The 19,639-nt window shown below is 23.3% G+C and overlaps 1 protein-coding gene across 2 annotated transcripts in view; it reads left to right on the forward strand.

The window, feature by feature from the left end:
* The window catches only part of LOC112593028 (cyclic nucleotide-gated cation channel subunit A), a 179,286-nt gene that overhangs the window by 65,959 nt on the left and 93,688 nt on the right, over positions 1–19,639 (forward strand). For both annotated transcript variants that reach the window (XM_025337245.1, XM_025337246.1), the window contains exon 3: positions 12,206–12,361. In XM_025337245.1, coding sequence (XP_025193030.1) covers positions 12,206–12,361 — 156 coding nt within the window. The remainder of the gene's footprint in view (positions 1–12,205; positions 12,362–19,639) is intronic.

A 19,639-nucleotide genomic window follows, 5' to 3' on the forward strand; every position in this document is an offset into this window, starting at 1 on the left:
TGTATATATTTATACCTACTGAACTGTAATTGAAATATAATTTGACACTGCTCTAAATTGTTTTTCGTTGATCAGTTTTTGTTATACAAAAATTTATCAGTCTAATAGATAATTGCAATAGATAATTCAAATTCCTAATAGTTTTTAATACATTTTATAAGAGTTAGAACAAATATTTTTATTTTATTTATAATTTGCGTGTTTAATATTTACGATATATAGGTAACAATATTATATTATAACGTATTTTCGTATGCCTTTTTACTTTTATTAGTATAATTTAATATTATAAAATATAACAATGCGACGAATTTCGATGTAATTATGAATGTGAAAACCCAGTAAAGTCACTGAATAAATTATCATTTTAAGTTATTTCACTATAGGTCCCAAATTATATTTGTACCAACAATCATAGTTGTTTCATTGTATTTTATACATATATTAATTCATATTATTATAATATTTTTAAATTTTAAATTCAAAATCTATAGAATAATGAGAGAAATAAAATTCAACGGTAAAGACAGAATAATACACTTTTATCGTTATATTTGATCAAAAGACTCAATAGGTACATTTTTAACATTAAAAATAAAAAAAAAAAAAACAACAACAACAATAACAGAGGTTAAATTATTTGATGTTATTAAAAAATCAATTATGATTTTCCACGGGCTTTGATTTAGTAACATATTTTAATATTTGACTGATACTGATGAAATTTTTAATATTGAGCAATTACATAATAGACACCAACAATTTTAAATTATCGAATATTGTTGTAGTTATCTGATTTGAGATTAATGATGTCGTGCGTTCTCTCATTGCATTGCTGCAAGTTGATGATTATCGTAAATCGACGTTAAATGAACTGAACTTAGTGGTTACATAGTATTCGCCACCATCATTAAAAAAGAGTATTCGCTTAGTTGAATAACCAACATAGTTATAATAACGCAAATGTATAAGAATCCGAATAAAATGAAAAATTATTGCTACCGGCAACGGTTGTTATTTATTCTATGTTCGTTGTCATCGCGAATTGTTCTTTGATGGTACAGCAGATATGTGACTAAATGCGATTTATTTATCCTTAATTTATACTAACTTCACAGTATTCCAAACAACTTTTACAATCGATATTTTTATAATTATATTTTACCTGATGCCTACTACAACTGTTTTTGTTAAAAAAAAAAAAAAAAAAAAATGGATGTGAGCGTGCAAAAGTAAATCAACTAACCAGTATTAGGTTTGATGTTCAAAAACGTATCATATTATTTAACTTGAATACGTACACACGTTTTGGTAAAAATTGAGAAAAATAATACATATAAGCATCACAATATACTTAAGTATATTTGCTTACATTTGTATTCAAATACATTGTGTGTATGTTTTTTTTTTTTTTTTTTTATGCATAATAACCATTTATTATAGTTTTTATACGGTGGAAATCGCTATTTTTATCATAACCTATGCGTATATTTGATTGAAAACTTTTATTATACGTTTAACAGTTAAGTATCCGTTGTTTTTTTTTTTAAATTTTCATTATTGCCACTACAATTTTATTCTTTACACATTAATAAAAAGCAAAACGTATCTTTATAGAGGTGTATTAAGTAGTTCATCGAGTACTTATACAAAGTTAGTATACACTATAAATCATGGCAAATATGTATTTTTTTAATCGTATTTAGTTTCTTACTTATTTTAAAATTGTGTGTTTTATCTTTAAAAAAAAAAAAAATATATCAATATCTTTGAAGTGGCAAACAAATTTAACTTTTTATAAAATGCTATTGAATAATAAAAAATAATTATAATAATAATAAATTAATAATTTAAAAATGTTATATTTTTAAGTCCATCAAAGAAGTACAATTATTCTGTCATAGTATGATCAATCATTAAGATATTAAAGTTTAGTAGAAAAAAATATTTTTTTCTATAAGTACAAAATAACAAGTGTTTTTGTGTTTGATAGGAATATTAACATCTCCAATAGATATGTTATTATAAAAACGTATAATTTTTAGATATCAATACATTTTTTGATTTATGACTCAATCAAAAAGTATTGTTTTTTTTTTTTTTTTTTAAATACTTTTATAATTTATTTTGGTTTCCTTTTTATTGTTCATTTATACCCATTTAAAGCTTTTAACATTGGATTTCATATCATAATACACGATACAGCTATTAGTGATATATTTTTTTAATGTTTCCATTAATCCAGTATTGTTTTTATTTTTTATTTTATTAGACAGTTTGATAAGTTAAATTAAATGTTTAACAATAATTGTCATAGATTTAAAATATTTGTAAAATAAAATAACCATATTATTAAATATATTACCATTATAGCTCAAATGTATTTCTAAACAATTAATGACTTTTTCTTAAACGAATAACACGTTTTTTGTTAGAGTAAAACATAAAAAAATATTAGTAGATTAACCTAACATTTTAAATTTGTGAAACATATTTATATTTTGTTTTTAAATTTTACGTTTTTCAATTATAAATATATATTAATATATTAAAGTATATTTTTGATTAAAAAATTAAACAAATATTGATTGGCAAATTCATTAAAAATTAAATTCTGTCAAATGCATATACGAGCCATAACACACTTTTTATATAAGTTATTTTTTATTGGTATTTAATGATCAATTTAAAAGCAAAAAAACCTACATGTAAATTATATTATTGATATATGTATAATGGAATAAATAATTATCAGATCAACAATGGTTATAAAAATATTTTTACATTAAAATATTTAATATACTCGCATTGGAGTTATCAAAATTATTTATTTGTAGATAAATAATAATTTATAAGCTACAAGTCTTGTATTTATGTTTAACTGACAATATCATAAATTAAAATAATAATCATAATTCGATAATTCATTAATTTATAACACTGTTGATAGAAAACTAAAATTAACTAATTTATATACCTTTTCAAGAAAAAAAAATTAAACTTAAATGGTATTGTATTTTCTAATATAATAAAATTTATTGAACGTTGTACTTGCAGCAATAAATTCAAATGCAATTCATAAAGCTATTGGACCTTAAACCATTGTCAAGTTGAAATGAACATTTCAAACGCAACATGCAATGCAATCAAATTGGCTATACTATCGTTTACTTATCGTATTACATTTTACAAGTTTCTCAGAATGATCATAGGTTTTAAATAAAGTGGCTACCGATTTCTTCTATCAATCTAATAATAACCATCATACAATATATTATTCATGCATGACCTTATCCTCAATCATCTTTGACAATCATAAAAATGTGTTATCCTTTTCATTTAAATCGTTTTATTTTATTAGAGTTTCTTATATATATATATACGAATGAAGTGAATGAATTAAACTATATTTAAATACTTCAACAGCCTTAAAATTATATACACTATTACTCGAAAAATATGTAATAATGACATACTTTTTAATAAAAAAAAAAAACCTTATATTAATTTTTTTTTTTTTTTAACTTATAAATATTATAGTATACAATTGTTTAGAAACGTTTAGTGACATTACAAAACTATTAATATTTAACATTGATATAAAAATAAAGATTAGATTTTGTTAATCATACATAATTTTATTATAAGTTGAATTTTGAGTAAAAATAATTAAACAGGACAGTATTACTATCATATGTTTATGAAGTTGTAAAAAGAGTAAAAACTAATACAAGATACTTTACATTTTATAAGCACTTTAAAAAATGGTTAAGTTATTAACTAAGTGGCAAATTGAGTTTTACTATACTGTTTATTTTTGTTTTATTTAAGTGTTTAATAAATGATAAAAGTTATATCGAACTACTCTGTTCAAATTGTTGTCAATTATAACAATTTTCAAAATTATTTTCCTTAAAATAAACATAAAAGTAAAACAACTATTGGAGTTTTGTTAATTATACTCAGAATCACAATAACTTTTTAGTACTCAAATATTGACTAAAAAATGTTAAAAATATAATGAAAAATATTTATTTAATTTTCTTTTTTAATATTTGTTTAAAAAAAAAAAAATGTGATGTAATAAAGAAATTTATATTAACCATTATTTTTATGAAAAAATGTATATTTTTTATACATTGTACAAGATAAATTAAATGAATATTGCCTTAAAAAATCGTAATCAATATTATGTTTTATTTGATAATATTTCATTTACTTGGAATTAAGACCGTTATATTTTGCTTCTTAAGTTTGATTTTATTATATTTCAGGATTTAAAATATTTAAAAAATAATAACTAAACAGAATTAAAAAATAAAATAAATTGTTAAGATTGGTTTCAAGTAAACTTCATAACGTATTTATTTAAATATAGAATCAGTTTTCTATAAAATTACCAACTTTTTTGAATAATAAATACATAATTTTTAGTAAAAGAATATTAATTCTTAACCACAGATTGGTAACATAATATTCTACGTACATATACTGCAGTGCCTCATTATCTTATTCCTAGTCTCTTGCAGTTGAAACATTGTACATTGAACTCCTTAAAAACGTTCGTTATTGAATCCTACTTTAATTTTTTTTAAATATATTTATAGTATCTTAAACAAAAAATAAATCTTATAATATATTTTAAAGTTACTAGTAAATATTACAAAATCTATAGTAAAACTGAAACTTAACAATGTACAATATTTTATGAAGGCCAAAAACAATTTTGACAACGTAGCGGCTAGGTTTGGTGAAATATTTTCTTGCAGCACAAATGTCATTTTGTCAAAACAACATACTCTCAAAACTACTTTACTGGGTTTGTTTTCATTGCGTTCTATTCGTTATTGGTAGAATCCAAGACGAAAACATCTTTTTACTAAACATTTTAGGAATGCTTTTTGATTATATAGTAATTTCCATGTGCAAGTTTCTTACATTATTAAAATTAGATAACTTATATATTCGTTTTTATTCTTACTATTACTATGTGGTCAAATATGACCTTATACAATACTACAATCGATATTTAGACAAAGAAAATAAAAAAATGCAAGTATTTACGATATTTTTCTTAAGAATTAACTTAATAAGATTATAATTCCTTATACAATTTTTATTCACTGTGAGTTCAATAACATTTCTAGAGAGTCTAAATAAATGTATTTTAAGCATTTCATTTAGATATTTACATTTTTTATATAAGTTATGTTAAAAAAATTAAAAAATTGTGACAAGTATTGTATTAATATTTAAGTTCATTCGATTCTTAATTAAGTATATTTATGACACTTATATAATAAATAATAACCACTTAGTTATTGATATTAAATCAAATAATAAAAAATAAAATAATGCAGTGTACCAATTTTTCAAATAATATTCAACTTTTAGTATCAACTTTAAACCATTTTCATGTTGTATGACATATATAATAAAAATGAATTTGTTATGAATAATAAAAATAAAAACAAGTATGAAATATAATAATTTTAAAATTTAAAAATAACTTTAATAAAACACAAAAGTTTTTTTTTTTTTTTTGGTTGGCATAGAATAAATAATAATTAAAAATTAGTTTTAATTGTATACTCGAAGTTTCAAAAAACTCTACACTCTATACGTTACAACTTGAGTTTACAGTAAAATACTAAAATTAAGAGGTATAACTAATATATTATAAAAATTCGTTAAATATTTTTAATTTTTAATTATAAATATAATATATTAATCTATTTATGTTTAAATTACATATTTTTTAATTTGAATAAAAATCAATTCACTGTTAAAATATTTCTTCTTTTGCTTTTAAAATACAAGTTATTCATTGTAAAGAAATATATAATTATAGTAGATATGCTCCTAAAAATAAAACGATTATTAACATATCTATTATTTATTGATGAATAATTTTTACATTAAGCTAAACATGAACATTCTTAAAATTAAAATAATAATACTCAACTACAGTAATAGTACCTTTACACAAATTATTTTCTAAGGTAATAGAAAGAAAAATTGTATTTTTATATAGTTTTAAGTTTTACAACACTAAATTTTTTGAAATCTTATGTTTTACTTATAGTGGTTTAATTATTGATTTTTTTGATATATTTTAATAACATTCTTTTAATTTTAATTTTATAATCGACCTTTAAAATAGATATTGATTTATACGTATTAATGCAGGATATAAATAAATAGTTTTTTTAATTATAGTAATTAAAAATTTAGATTGGTTGAGAATAATGGCTGAAAGTACTATGCAAAATATGTGGTCCACTAATTCCACTGTAGCTGCACTGATCGCTCATCTAAACTCGAAATGATTTCATTAAAAAAAATTATTTATTCAACATCAACACTATAATATTATTATTATAATATATAATTATTTTTAGATTACTATTATTTCTCCAGAATAATAATCTTCATGAATATTTCATTTTTTTTAAACATTTTATTATTAACAAAAACAGAAAAATGCGGACTTATAAAATATTAGCAGTACCAAACCATAACAGCCATTTATAAACTGATCGCTTCGCATATAATATATACTATTTTAATATGCGAAAATCATACGTGACGCGCCACACCCGTCATCGATATAAAACCACTTCGAGAACCAGAATAATTTATTGTTGGTTATTTTATTTTTATTATGATTTCATACTCTCTACTCTAAGATGTTCACCCCGCAAAATAGCTGTAATATTGTTACCATATTATAAGGCACGTTTTTTTTTTTTTTTTTTTTTTCAGAAAAATTGTAATTAATTGTGTAAATACTCGTGGAATTAGGTATATTACAAAACGACAAAATAAAACTGTAATGAAAAAAACGTACACGATATCCGTGTAGTGATATAAACAGAGAAACGAGAATAACTATAATGTGGATCTCGCGTTTCGGACTGGATACAGTCACTGTTTCAAAAATGGTTGTCATGGTGCATTGTGCTCATTAATAATAGTACCGTACGAACCACTTGTATTTTCACAGCATGTTTTCATTTTTCACTGAGATAATCACATCATGTTTTTAAGAGAGGATACCGCTGCTTTCAACAATTTTTATTTAGCCGTAACATATTGTACAGTACATCATATTGTTATAGTATTTTGTGACCGTTCATTTTTCGCTCATTCAAAAATATCTATTATAGTGTACACATTACATTGTTATACTGTTAGCAACAGAATTCAATTTTGCGTGTTTACCTAAGCATTAGTTATTCTATCAATATTTTTTATAGCCGAGAAAAACTGATGATCTAAGACTGTGTGATCTCCCCGTATTCGTACACCGATCGCTGTGGTGAAAAAGCGAATAGTATTTTTTAATCATAAGATGCTGTGACGAATAATCGTCGTTTCTTGCACGTGCACAGTGTAGCCGTTAGGCAAAGCGATTGTCCCCAACGCGGCGACCATAATCGCTGTCCCTAGGTGGTCATACCACTCGATTTCATAACGGGTCTCCCAAGAGTCCCATCCTCTGGCTGATATTCCCCTCATCAGTCCGTTAATCGTCGATCTTAGGACCCTCCGTAATTTAATTTTAGCCACGTGCACTAATCACAAAAACTATTTCCGTTACAATGTCAATGTCTACGGTTCCGGCAGTCGACTTTTGTATGACTTTTGCATCTCTCGTCACTAATGCATCTTTCGGGCCAGCCGACTGTGGCCACGTTTATGATCTGCAGGACTAGAAAGTTTAATTTTCCAACATTTCGACTAAAGTCGAAAATTAAACTTTCGGCGCAGGAATGAAACGAATGTATTATAAAATGCGTTTGTGGTGGAAATGTTAAACTGTAAGAATGATTTAGAGGCTATACCCAAAGGCATTTCCATTTTTTTTTTTTTTAGTTATCCCCGCGAGATGTTATAACATTATTATATACATGCTACGATATTTACATCTGACATGAGATAGTGTGTTTTTGGCCTATAGCTTTATCCTATTTGGTATAAATCACGTACACCGTACAATGTTCATGTAAGATAATATAGGTATATTGTTACATGATGGAAACTTACGAATAATATCGATGAGTAATATTCTCACGTTTTAAAGAAATATTTAAACGAATGTAGAGTCTACATTGTAGACGTGTGTAAAATGGTACCCAATAAGATTTTTCAAGGAAATTTTAAATTTAAAACAAAATATGTTTTAAATTAATATTGTAAAATATATTTTTGTAGAAAACAAAAACTTGGAGCATTATGATTTAGATAATCTAATAATAAGTCAGTCATATAAAGGCACCTGTATAAATTAAAAAATGATTTATGATTCACATTTGAATAAAAATGTATAAACATTTTTAACCATGGAAATATTCGTTAAATGTAGGCAGTCCTTAATCCATACAAAATAATAAGACAAATTGATATTTCTTTTAAAACTTTGTAACTAACTCGGACATTCCGTATAATATTATTGTTTAGACAGTGCACATATAAAATTGCCGTTTCCGTTTCTTGAGTATAGTAAAATTCAAATTTTATGCAGTATCATTCCTATTTATTGTACGTGTCAGTGTGTTCTAGAGTTATCTACCTACAGTTAATTTAAACACAGTTTGAATGATAAAATTGCTTTTAAATAAATCACGAAATAATAACTGTTTAATTGAATTTTACTTAGATCTGTATATCTATACATGTTGTAAACGATAAAAATTCGTTTTAATATAAGACTAAACGTAATAAATGTAAACAGTAAACGTATGTACTGTTAAATCAGATTTTGTCCATCCGACCATAGCAATAACATACGCGATAGCCTGTAATAGATAGAATAAACATAAAAGATTTGAAATGATTAAATCGCCGCTATTTATAGGCTCATACCCCTAAGGACACCGTTTATGGGCAACGATGCGACGACGGCGATGATAAGGTTGGCGATGACGAAGCATTTATATTTCACGTCGAATTCAGTCCCACATCAGTTTTTCTCTCTTTCTCGTTTTAATCCCTTAAACGGCTGCTGTATCAGTGGTTTGGCCACCGTCCAGACAACGACAGATATTATTATAATATACACGCTGCAGGATAGTGCAAGGACGGTGGTGGTTAAGTTACACGGCAAAGCTTCCTGAAATAAAGCTAATCGTACGCACAGGACGCGTCGCACGGTCTGCTAGCAGGATAATCCTGCAGGAGTTGACCGATAAACCAAAAATCTCTCCTCTCATTACAATGGCGGTTGCGGTAGTCGTTCATCAATTTTACGTGTATTAATCGAAACGATACGTTTATTGTCACTCCAACGGGGCGCACATAACATATTACAGTGTGCGTATAATAGAATGCGCGTCTCTCCTGCTACCTACACAACTCTCTTTAATTTACGACTCGTAATATATACTTGCTATAATTTATTTAATATAATATTCTCGCATCGACGACAGAGATGGTTACGGTGGTGAAAACTATTTTATGCTGATAGTGTATAAGTAATTTACGATGAAAGATGATAATATTATCATAATAATGTGTCGTTATCAAAAATACGTATAGAACTATAAACTATCAATACAATTATCTGACATTTTTACGGTAAATCCAGCAAGGAGTCACTATAATTTATTCGTTAGATCATATATAACCAACACAAAAGTCACCTTCATTGTACAGAGTATGGTCGTAGTCTGAAAACGTATGCACTATACTAGAGGTTCTCAAACTATTCACGATACTTATAAGCGACTCGTTTCGAAAAAAATTGAAATTCGAATGACACACCAAACACCAAAACAATTTTTTATTTTTTTTTTTTTGCGCTCACGAATAAAAAACTTCAATTTTAATAAATTCATACATACAATAATATACTTTACGGTAATAACGTACTTTATTATATTCAACTATTCAGTTATAGCCTAAAGGTAATAGTGTAAGTATTTCTTTTATTAAAATAAAAACCAGTTTTAAACCCTAAAAAAATGAAATAAAATATTGAATGTTATATTAACATAACTACATATATGTTATAGTTGACATAGTAATTACAAAAATACTTCGTAGTCAAAGTTAAAAAGTATTATTTATTCAATGAAAAATAGTTTTTTGCTTGTTTATTATCAATTTAATTATTATGTATAGTATTTATACTTGTTTTTATTTTAGATTCCAAATTATTATTAAATGTATTTCACTATATGATGTATAATGTATATTTTCGTATTTGATATTATTATGCAAAGATTAAACACATATTAAGTTATATCGAGTGTATTAAAATGTGATTATTATTATAATAATATTGTATTATAATGCTATATAGGTACACAGATTTTGGTTACCAATATATTTTTGGCTGATTTTCAGATTCTACTGGTTACATAATTGAATTTGAATTTGCTATTTTTTATTTTATTTTATTTTATTTTTTTTATTTGCTAACTTAAACTGATTTATGAAAAAAAAAAATAAACATAAAAAGTTAAATGAAATTAATTTAAAAATTTAAAATTGAATACTTTTTGAAAGTTCCAATAATTAGTTTTGGATAAACTACTCTGACTGCTTGAATTGTGTTGTTAAGAATTTAAATAATTATTGTCTTTATAATGCACGTACATGTTGTATAATACGTATCCTAGGTACTCTTGATGAAACGAGATGACAAATTAATTCAGAATTGTTCATCAGAAATTTGTTTTCATTACCTAAATATTTTAATGCGTTCATGGACTATTAATTATTTAGAATTAAATATTATACATATAGTGTTTTGGAATGATCATCCATTAATTATTTCTTATTTTATAATTAAACCATACTAAAATAATATTTTTCATTTATTATTTTTATGTTTGAATATTAAGATTTTTTTGTAATTAAGATAGTTTTTTAAATAATAAAACTTTTATGCATGTAGACTAATAGTACACATACTTTAGATAATCTAGTTAAATTAAAATATGTAAAGTTTTCAGGATTTTAAAAGTTCTTTATTCCCGTCTATCAGACCATTTCTCTGTCCTCCACTAAAACATGTAAGACGTAACGTCGCCACCTTTTATTGTTCTGAGTCGTATTAATTTTTTCACACTATCGAGCAAATACAATAAACCCAAAAGAAATCTGCCACTACTCGAAATTAATAGCTGTCAGCAGCGACGATGGTGGAAAATAATATTAAATTTAATATAGTACTTGCCCATTGGAAACAGAACACAAACGGACCAAATATAATTGCGTTTTATACGTAAACATAACAAAATAAATAATATTTCGTGTGTCAGCGGCGATTATTCAAATATATATAAATACATTTACTTACTTGAACGTTTATGATAAATACGTTAAGTAAAACCGTGATATTTTGATCATCGAATTGTATTGCAGTTTTAAAACTAACGATTTATGTTGAAACATCTATAAATTGGACAATTCAAATGTCTGTAACGTTAAAGATATTTAATCGACACAGACTCTTCCGAAATAATCAATATTTGTCTAACGTATATATCATATGGATAGGCATGTCCTATAATAAATATTCCTTAACAATCAGTACATTTTTGAGTCAAATAAATACACAAAAAAAGTTTAGACATTTATTCAAATTATTTTTTCAGTAACTTTACTTAGTTACGCTTTTTTTTTTTTGTGAACAAATAGCACATGACTTAACTTAGTTTCCCCGAATTCAGTATAATACATTTTAAAAGATATAAATTTAACTTATTTAGAATGCCAATAAGTATTTACAAAACTTATTTCATAACAAAAAATTGAATAATGTATATTATTTATTTTGTTTATTTTCTATACACTTTTATAATACACTAAAAGTTCAAATAATCAAAATGGTTATTATAATTTATAAAGAGTTTAAACTTTATTTAAGATAGTATAATACTATAATATATAAAATATGTACACATTACAACTAAAATTTTGACGGTTTTTCATTATATATATATAAAGTCTTATAATTGATCGATAAATATACAATTTTGTTTATTACGAGTATACCAAATATATGCATTGTTTTCTATTATTTAAATAAGATTTATTTTGTCAATAAATTAAATAATTTATAAATTATCTTTTGCTCTGAAAAAAATTTTGACATTTTAATAACTAAAATTATTAATCTAAATATACTATATAAAAGGATCATTTTAAAATGTGTAATATTTTATTTTATTTGTTTTTTTTTTTTTTTTTGAAGATCAATGACGGTCAAGACACAATTATTCTGGACCGCTTACAAGATACTTCGTTCCAATATACATCTGCTTCACCATCAGTCATTTCAGGAAATGCATTCACTACCCCGTCAAAAATCTCCAACTCAATCAACAAATTGAATTTAACACAGTCACACGTGAGTAAAATAAACTTTCAATGTACAAATAAATCATTTTAATTTTTTAAAAAATTAAAACATCCACCTGCACAAATGATTGTTTTTTTGAACTTTTTACTTGTTTTTTTTATGAAAAAAGAACAAAAAGTTATCCTTATATCAATAATGTTTCAATAATATAACTAGCATTATATTAATATTATAATATTAACCAAAAATAATGTGTATCACATAGAAATGTAAAATGTTATCACTACTATATTAATTAAAAATATTCAATGATGGAATAAAATTATGGTTTCCAAATAGTGTTAGTTATTTTAAGGTTAATTGTTCTCTCGTTATATTTTTACTATTTACACAACGACGAAAAATTCCTTCACTAAGTTGTGATGCAACTTATGAAATTATTTTGTCTAGAAAAAATATGTAGGGTTTTATTTCTTTGGAGTTTGTATGGTGGATATTTAATTTACCAATCTACTCAATAATAAATATTATTATTATACAATTATTCTTTAATTTAAATATGTATATCAAACGAAATAATCACTTCTTACTATGGTAACTATATAAAGTTAAACTTATTTTCGTCACATAAACACAAAAATATGTTACTATAATAAAATAATATTTACATTGTAAAAATTACGAATATAAATTTGTATAAAGACTAAAATTATACTTAAATCATTAAAAATTATTTTATTTTCGACAATGCGCGATGGGAAACGACTAAGGGTACTAAAATTATGCTTTAAAAATCATTTATGGCAGGGAAAGTTATCTAAAACTTTTTACGAAATGTACGCATTTATTAAAATAATAAATAAATCATTATATTTTTAGTGTGTATAAAAACGACAAACAGCCATATTATTTTTTTGAAAAATGTTGAAAAAAAACTTAAACGATTACACCAAAAATTAATTTTTATTGGTATGATGAAAAAAACTAAAAATCACATCTAAGTTATTATTGTATACTACATCAAAAAATACCTTTCTAAAAACCAACTAAAACAATATTATAATGTTACATAACAAATTGTTAACTTTTAAAAACTATAGGATATAGCCTAGTCAGTTATATAATATAATATGCTAATAAAGTTGTAACTTGAAAGTCATAATCATATAAGTAGTTTCAAAATTGCATACTAAAGCGCTGTGATATGCTATTAATATATTTACATATTTTATATTTATATGATATTTTCTGAACATGCAGATCTGTTTAAAGATTAATTACATTACCTATTCAAACGTGACGAGAAAAGAAACATTTTTATATTATTATGAAATTAATTAATTTGAAACAATTTTCTTTATTTAAAATAAAAAATGATTTATTTTTTTATTATAATCATTTTCCAATTTCAACAATATAAACTCAATAAATTTAATTTTATGTTCACTTAATCTACAAACAGCTTAACTTAGTTCAGAACTGCATTACATAAATAAATCGTTTACTGCGCACATTATAATCGAAAAAAGCGCTTTCATCGTATTCTATCAAAGCCAAATCAATTATTTTGTTAATCTATAAATTCATATTATGATAAAACGTGTATAAATTTGGTACTAAATTTTTTCCGTTTAAATTAAATCAAATTTTTAATATCAAAGGTAAAATCATTTCTACTATATTTTTTAATATTTTACCCTCGTGTTGGAAAAAACAATGATTTTTTTTTTTTATAAAAAAAAAAAGTAAAAGTATTAAAACCATAATTAAATATTAAAGAATTTATTGATACCATTCCCTATTATGATAATTCAAATTAACATTACATAATATTAAGCAACTTGCTTTGATTAAATATATTATCCATAAAACTGAAAATAAATTATACATTATTCTTTCAATTTGATCAAATTTAATTTTTAAATAAATGCATGTAAACATGTCAATATTCAAATTTAACTTACGCTGCGTTCGTAAAGAAATAAACGCCGCTACAATTATATTATAATATAATTTTTGAATATGTTTTGAATCGTATTTTGATGGAAATAGAAATTAATTTAGGTCTGTCAATGGTAAGTGAATGTTTATTTATTTATTTATTATATTTAATCTAAGTTATGTGATTAACTCACAGGTCATTAAATAACAGTTTAGTCGTCATATTAAATTTAATAAAAATTGTAATAATTAATTCATATTTAGTATATTTTATGATATTACATTATTATTAGTATTATTATTATTATTTCATATGGTATGTTATTACATGCAAATGCGGTTGTATCATTATACTACTCGTATATTATATCAATTAAATTATGATTTGTTTTTGCTCACTACCCTAAATATTTATACAATTGTAACAATATAGCCTCATCAATAGTATTATATTAATATTGCTTAACTAGATCCTCATTAATAATATACCATTAAAATATTGTTTCATTTATACCACTGCTATCTTCTATTTAAAATTCATTACAGTTTGTAGCTAAGTATTATGTATGAATACATTTTAATTTCTTGCCAATTTATAAATTTTTAGTCATAATTTAAGTCACAATATTTATTACTTAAATAGTGTCTTTATTCTTAAATTTCATCCACCTCATGATAAACCAATTTTATACTTGGTATTATAATACTCAATATGTGACATAACAACTACGAATAAAAACACTGTGTAACTTAACTCTACTTTTGATTATAAATACTACGTGATATTATAAATAGTATTAATAAATAACCTCAATCACTTATTAATATTAGTTAAATTGCATTGCTTATTTATAATAACGAGATATTTTCTCGTTCCTTTGATAATTTCTGTTATGTAATAGGTATAGATCTTAAAATATGATGATAGATGTTCACGTACAACACCAATGATATTAGAATGGAATATAATATTGCCATTTAATTTAAAACATTGTGTATATATTAATAAATAGTTTATCACGATAAATAAATTTGAACAAAACTATATAAATACCATGATATATTTAAATAATCTATTTATTAAACACCTAAAGTTATCAGTGTATTTATGTACATTGATTTTTAATAGAAATAAAAAATGCAAAATATAATTTCCTTTTCATTGGTATAATAAAATATAGTTTATTAATAAATAGAACGTTTTATCGCATTATCCTTACAAGTTTTGGTTTATAAATCATTTATAAATATACCCCCCTTTCTCTGAACAATAGTAAATTCTGAATTGTATTGTATATCAATACACCGATTAGGCAACTAGAAAAATAAAATAAAATTAAGCTTTACTATTAACCAGCTTTATAAAATATAGTTAATTATTGTTACGTGGTATTTTTGTATTATCGTTCTATTTAATTCTTATTTATTTAATTAATATTAACTCAGTAAAAGATAAAATTACAAATCATAATAACTACAAAATTATAATTTAATATTGAGTACACAAAATTAATTAAAAACATACACAATTTTATTTTTGGTCCAGAACATGCATTATAAAAAAAATAAAATATTTTATCAATACTTTGTATTGCGTTATAGAGCAAAAATAAATATTTTTCCTTGAGAATCATTATAAATGCACAAAAATCGTTAAATGCGTAGGTACCCTCTATACTTTAAAAAAATTATCTTAATCCTTACAGATGTGGAGAACACACTAGAATTATGAAAAAAATCAAATTAGTATCTAGGCATCATGCTTGGAATAAAATTTTAATAATACGAGACCTGCATCAACAAATGGTAAAATACTCATTGCATACCTATTATAAGCTCGGTATAGTATAATAATAGGCATACAATATAAATCCTAATTTTTTATTCATATGAATTCGTTGAATTTTAATTTAATATTAAATAAATCTGTGCAGTATAAATCTTATTTGAACGTGAATCGGCGAAAAGTGTGATGCTGTGTTAAACCATCTAAGCTAAAAACTTTTGAATCCATTGCTTACACTTTTATTACACACCTGGTACGATACTGATGGCTGGCTACATAAAAACTAAAAGATAAAAACGGACAGACTTTGATAATAATATTATTTTAGCGTAAGACATTCATAAATGTAGTAAGTAGTAATTATGTATATTTTTATATTTTTTGAAAAATATACAGCAAAATTATTTTAACTTATTTATTTTAAAAAAAAATTGATAATTTACATTTTTTTTGTTTGCTTCAAAAAATAATAACTGAAATAAATAATGAAGAATTACAAAAATTAAAATTTTATAAAATATACCTTCAAAAAAATTGTGTGCAATTTTATAAACTTGTAACTTATTTCACATTTTCTGTACAAAAATATTAAAAAACGATATAAAAAAATGTAAATTTGTATTAAAAAAAATCACTCAGTGTAGTATTTTAACCCTTTTTAACCAACTTTTTTTTTATAGTATTGTAGCTATATTATCTAATTTCGCTTGGGTTAAAACTAATCTATCTTTCTATACTATCACATAATGCTTCAGTTGAAATATATAACACAAACAAAGTTACGATAATTATTAGTTAGGTTATTCTCTACTTCTTTATTCTGAATATATTTTTAATATAAACTAAAAAAAATTTTAATTTAATTAAATTTAACGAATGTTTAAAAATCGAATAATCCAACAACGTCAATATTGTATTTTTCATCTTTGTGTGCTTAAGAAAAAAACATGTAAAGTATTAAGAAAATAAATCCTAAAAATAACCGTTATAATTGAGTTCAAAAGTATTTTATTACAAGATTCTTTTTTTTTTTTTTTAATATTTATAAAAAAATATATGTAATATGTTTCTACATATATAACAATATATAATCAATAACCAACGGAAGCCATATAATTAAACAAAAAAATATTTGATTTTCGAGTTTTCGTGAACCAAACTAAATTCACGTGGACCCAATATCGTGGACCCAATATCGTCCTATAGAGAATAAACAAAATAAGCTACAAACTCCTTCTTAGAGCTCAAGGAATTTATTGATATCATTTTTATTGAAAACGGTCTATATTATTTCTTTTGAAATATATATGTTTATTACTATAATAAGTTTTGATTAATTCAATAATATTTATATTTAAAAGTATTCAAATTAACAATTAAAGGATAGACTAAAAACAATTAAATATTCTTGTGTAACACTTTTTTTTTTGTAATTTTCATAGCGTCGTAGTCCATTATAAAGGTTTCTTGATGGTATTTCCACGAAATTGAGTTCATATATGCATGTTATTTTGTTAACGGTAGCGGTACAAAAACATTATTTTAATGTTCAAAGATATAAAATACATTAAATTAACAGTCCCACATATATTATATTATGTAACACTACTTCAATGTAAATAAAATCTACATTCATTTGTATAAAACTTAAATTTTTCCTGTTTTTTTTTTTTTTTACAATAATCGTTCATTAGAATTAAATGTCTAAAAATCTTTGTAACGCCTCAATAATAATACAGTAAAACTCTCGTTTCTTTTGGCGCATGTCATTTGTTACCGACTTCTTTTACTTTGTTTTCAAGTGATAAATTATACTAAAACGATGCCAACCTACATTTGAACTATAGCTATACATGTCTTCAGAACTTAAACATATGTGGCCAGATTTATTTGATCATATGACACTTGTATTTAATCTAAAATTGTTTTCTTACATTTTTAAATATTATTTTTTTTATTTTTACACATCTTTCATCAAGTTTTGAAATTGTAAAAATGCTTGATTGTGTATTATAAATAAATTTATAAATGATTATGTATTAGTGTAAATATAAAAATAATAATATTTTAGATTATAAAATATTTGATAGCAATCAATAATTGTGCAATTTATGTTTGTTTTTTTTAACTAATCTCAAAGGACATACATTTAATAAGTGAGAAAAAAAGTATTGTATTTATTGAACGAATAAAAAAATATGTAAAGTACATGTGGCACTCAATATAAATATAAATTTCGAATGTGGTCCGTAAGTTGAAAAAAGTTAGACATACCTGGAGTAGATTATAATATTTTAAATATTTTTGCTTATCTTAAACTACTTTTACCAAGAAACTATCCATAGCTCACACCATTATACAGTATATTTATATTAATTTACTATTTAATAACAATAATATGATATAATATGCGATGTTTTTAGAGAATGTTAGCTTAATTTATCAAATTACTAATAGCAATATAAAACAATGATAAAGTATCACTGTAAATAAAGACTAACAATGATAATTATCATTTATTTAAAATGTAACATATTATTTATTTTAGTATTTTACATATTTACAAGGTTAACTAGACATCTCTAGACATCTAAGCCATTAAATTTCCACAGAATGAAGAACAAACATTTTTTTTTTTTTTTTTTATATTATTTAATGAAAATTTGTTTTCTTATTAATTTACTTTATATTTACTATTAATATAGTTCCAACATTTTATTTTAATTATTACTACTATGTTATTAATTTTACTTTCATGTGAGTTTTATTAAAATGTCCAATTTTTCCGTATTTGTTTTATACACAGCTCAAATTTAGTTTTGTTCTTAATTTAACTTTGGTTCATAATATTTCAATAGAATATATTGTGCATACATGATACCTTGTAATATCGTATACTGTCAGTATAATATTACAAAAATCCAATATTTTAGATTCTTCTTATATTTTATAAATTAAAATATTATATTTATGACATTATTCTCAACAGTTAGTAAACTGAAATTGTGACCATACAACATTTTAAATACAATAAAATATCATACAAACGGTTATTCGAAAACTAATCCACCAAAAAAATAGTATATTTCTAAACATCTAAAAAAATAAAACAATTTTTTTTTTAATGTATTAAATTTGTTATTTTAGTATATTATAAATTATTTTTTTGTTATTTCGTTAGATAATACAATTTAAATTTTCAATAAAAGGTTTTATAATATATTTACCGTCTTTTATTATTTGAACCTATATATTTTAGAGATTGGAGTTTTAATAAATGGATAAAATACGTGAATAATATATTTTAAAAATAAGTAAATACTGTCTGATAATGGCTTGTAACATAATATATTTTATTTTCGAATTCAGTTTACTTAGTTTAAATTTAGATTAGAATTTTAAATCAATAAGAATTTATAAATTAATATTATATTTTAAAAATATTGAAAATTAATTTTTGAAAAATGTATAATTATTATTGCATCACACCTACCCGTTTATTAAAACCAAGTGGCTGTCTATATTTATATCTAATTCTATCCAGTTAAGCAGTAGTTGGTTAGCTATTCCCACTACACGAACCGGTCTTAAGAACCGGG

This window comes from Melanaphis sacchari, unplaced genomic scaffold (genome assembly GCF_002803265.2).
Source record: "Melanaphis sacchari strain LSU unplaced genomic scaffold, SCAv2.0 Contig19_pilon_pilon, whole genome shotgun sequence".
Lineage (NCBI taxonomy): Eukaryota > Metazoa > Arthropoda > Insecta > Hemiptera > Aphididae > Melanaphis > Melanaphis sacchari.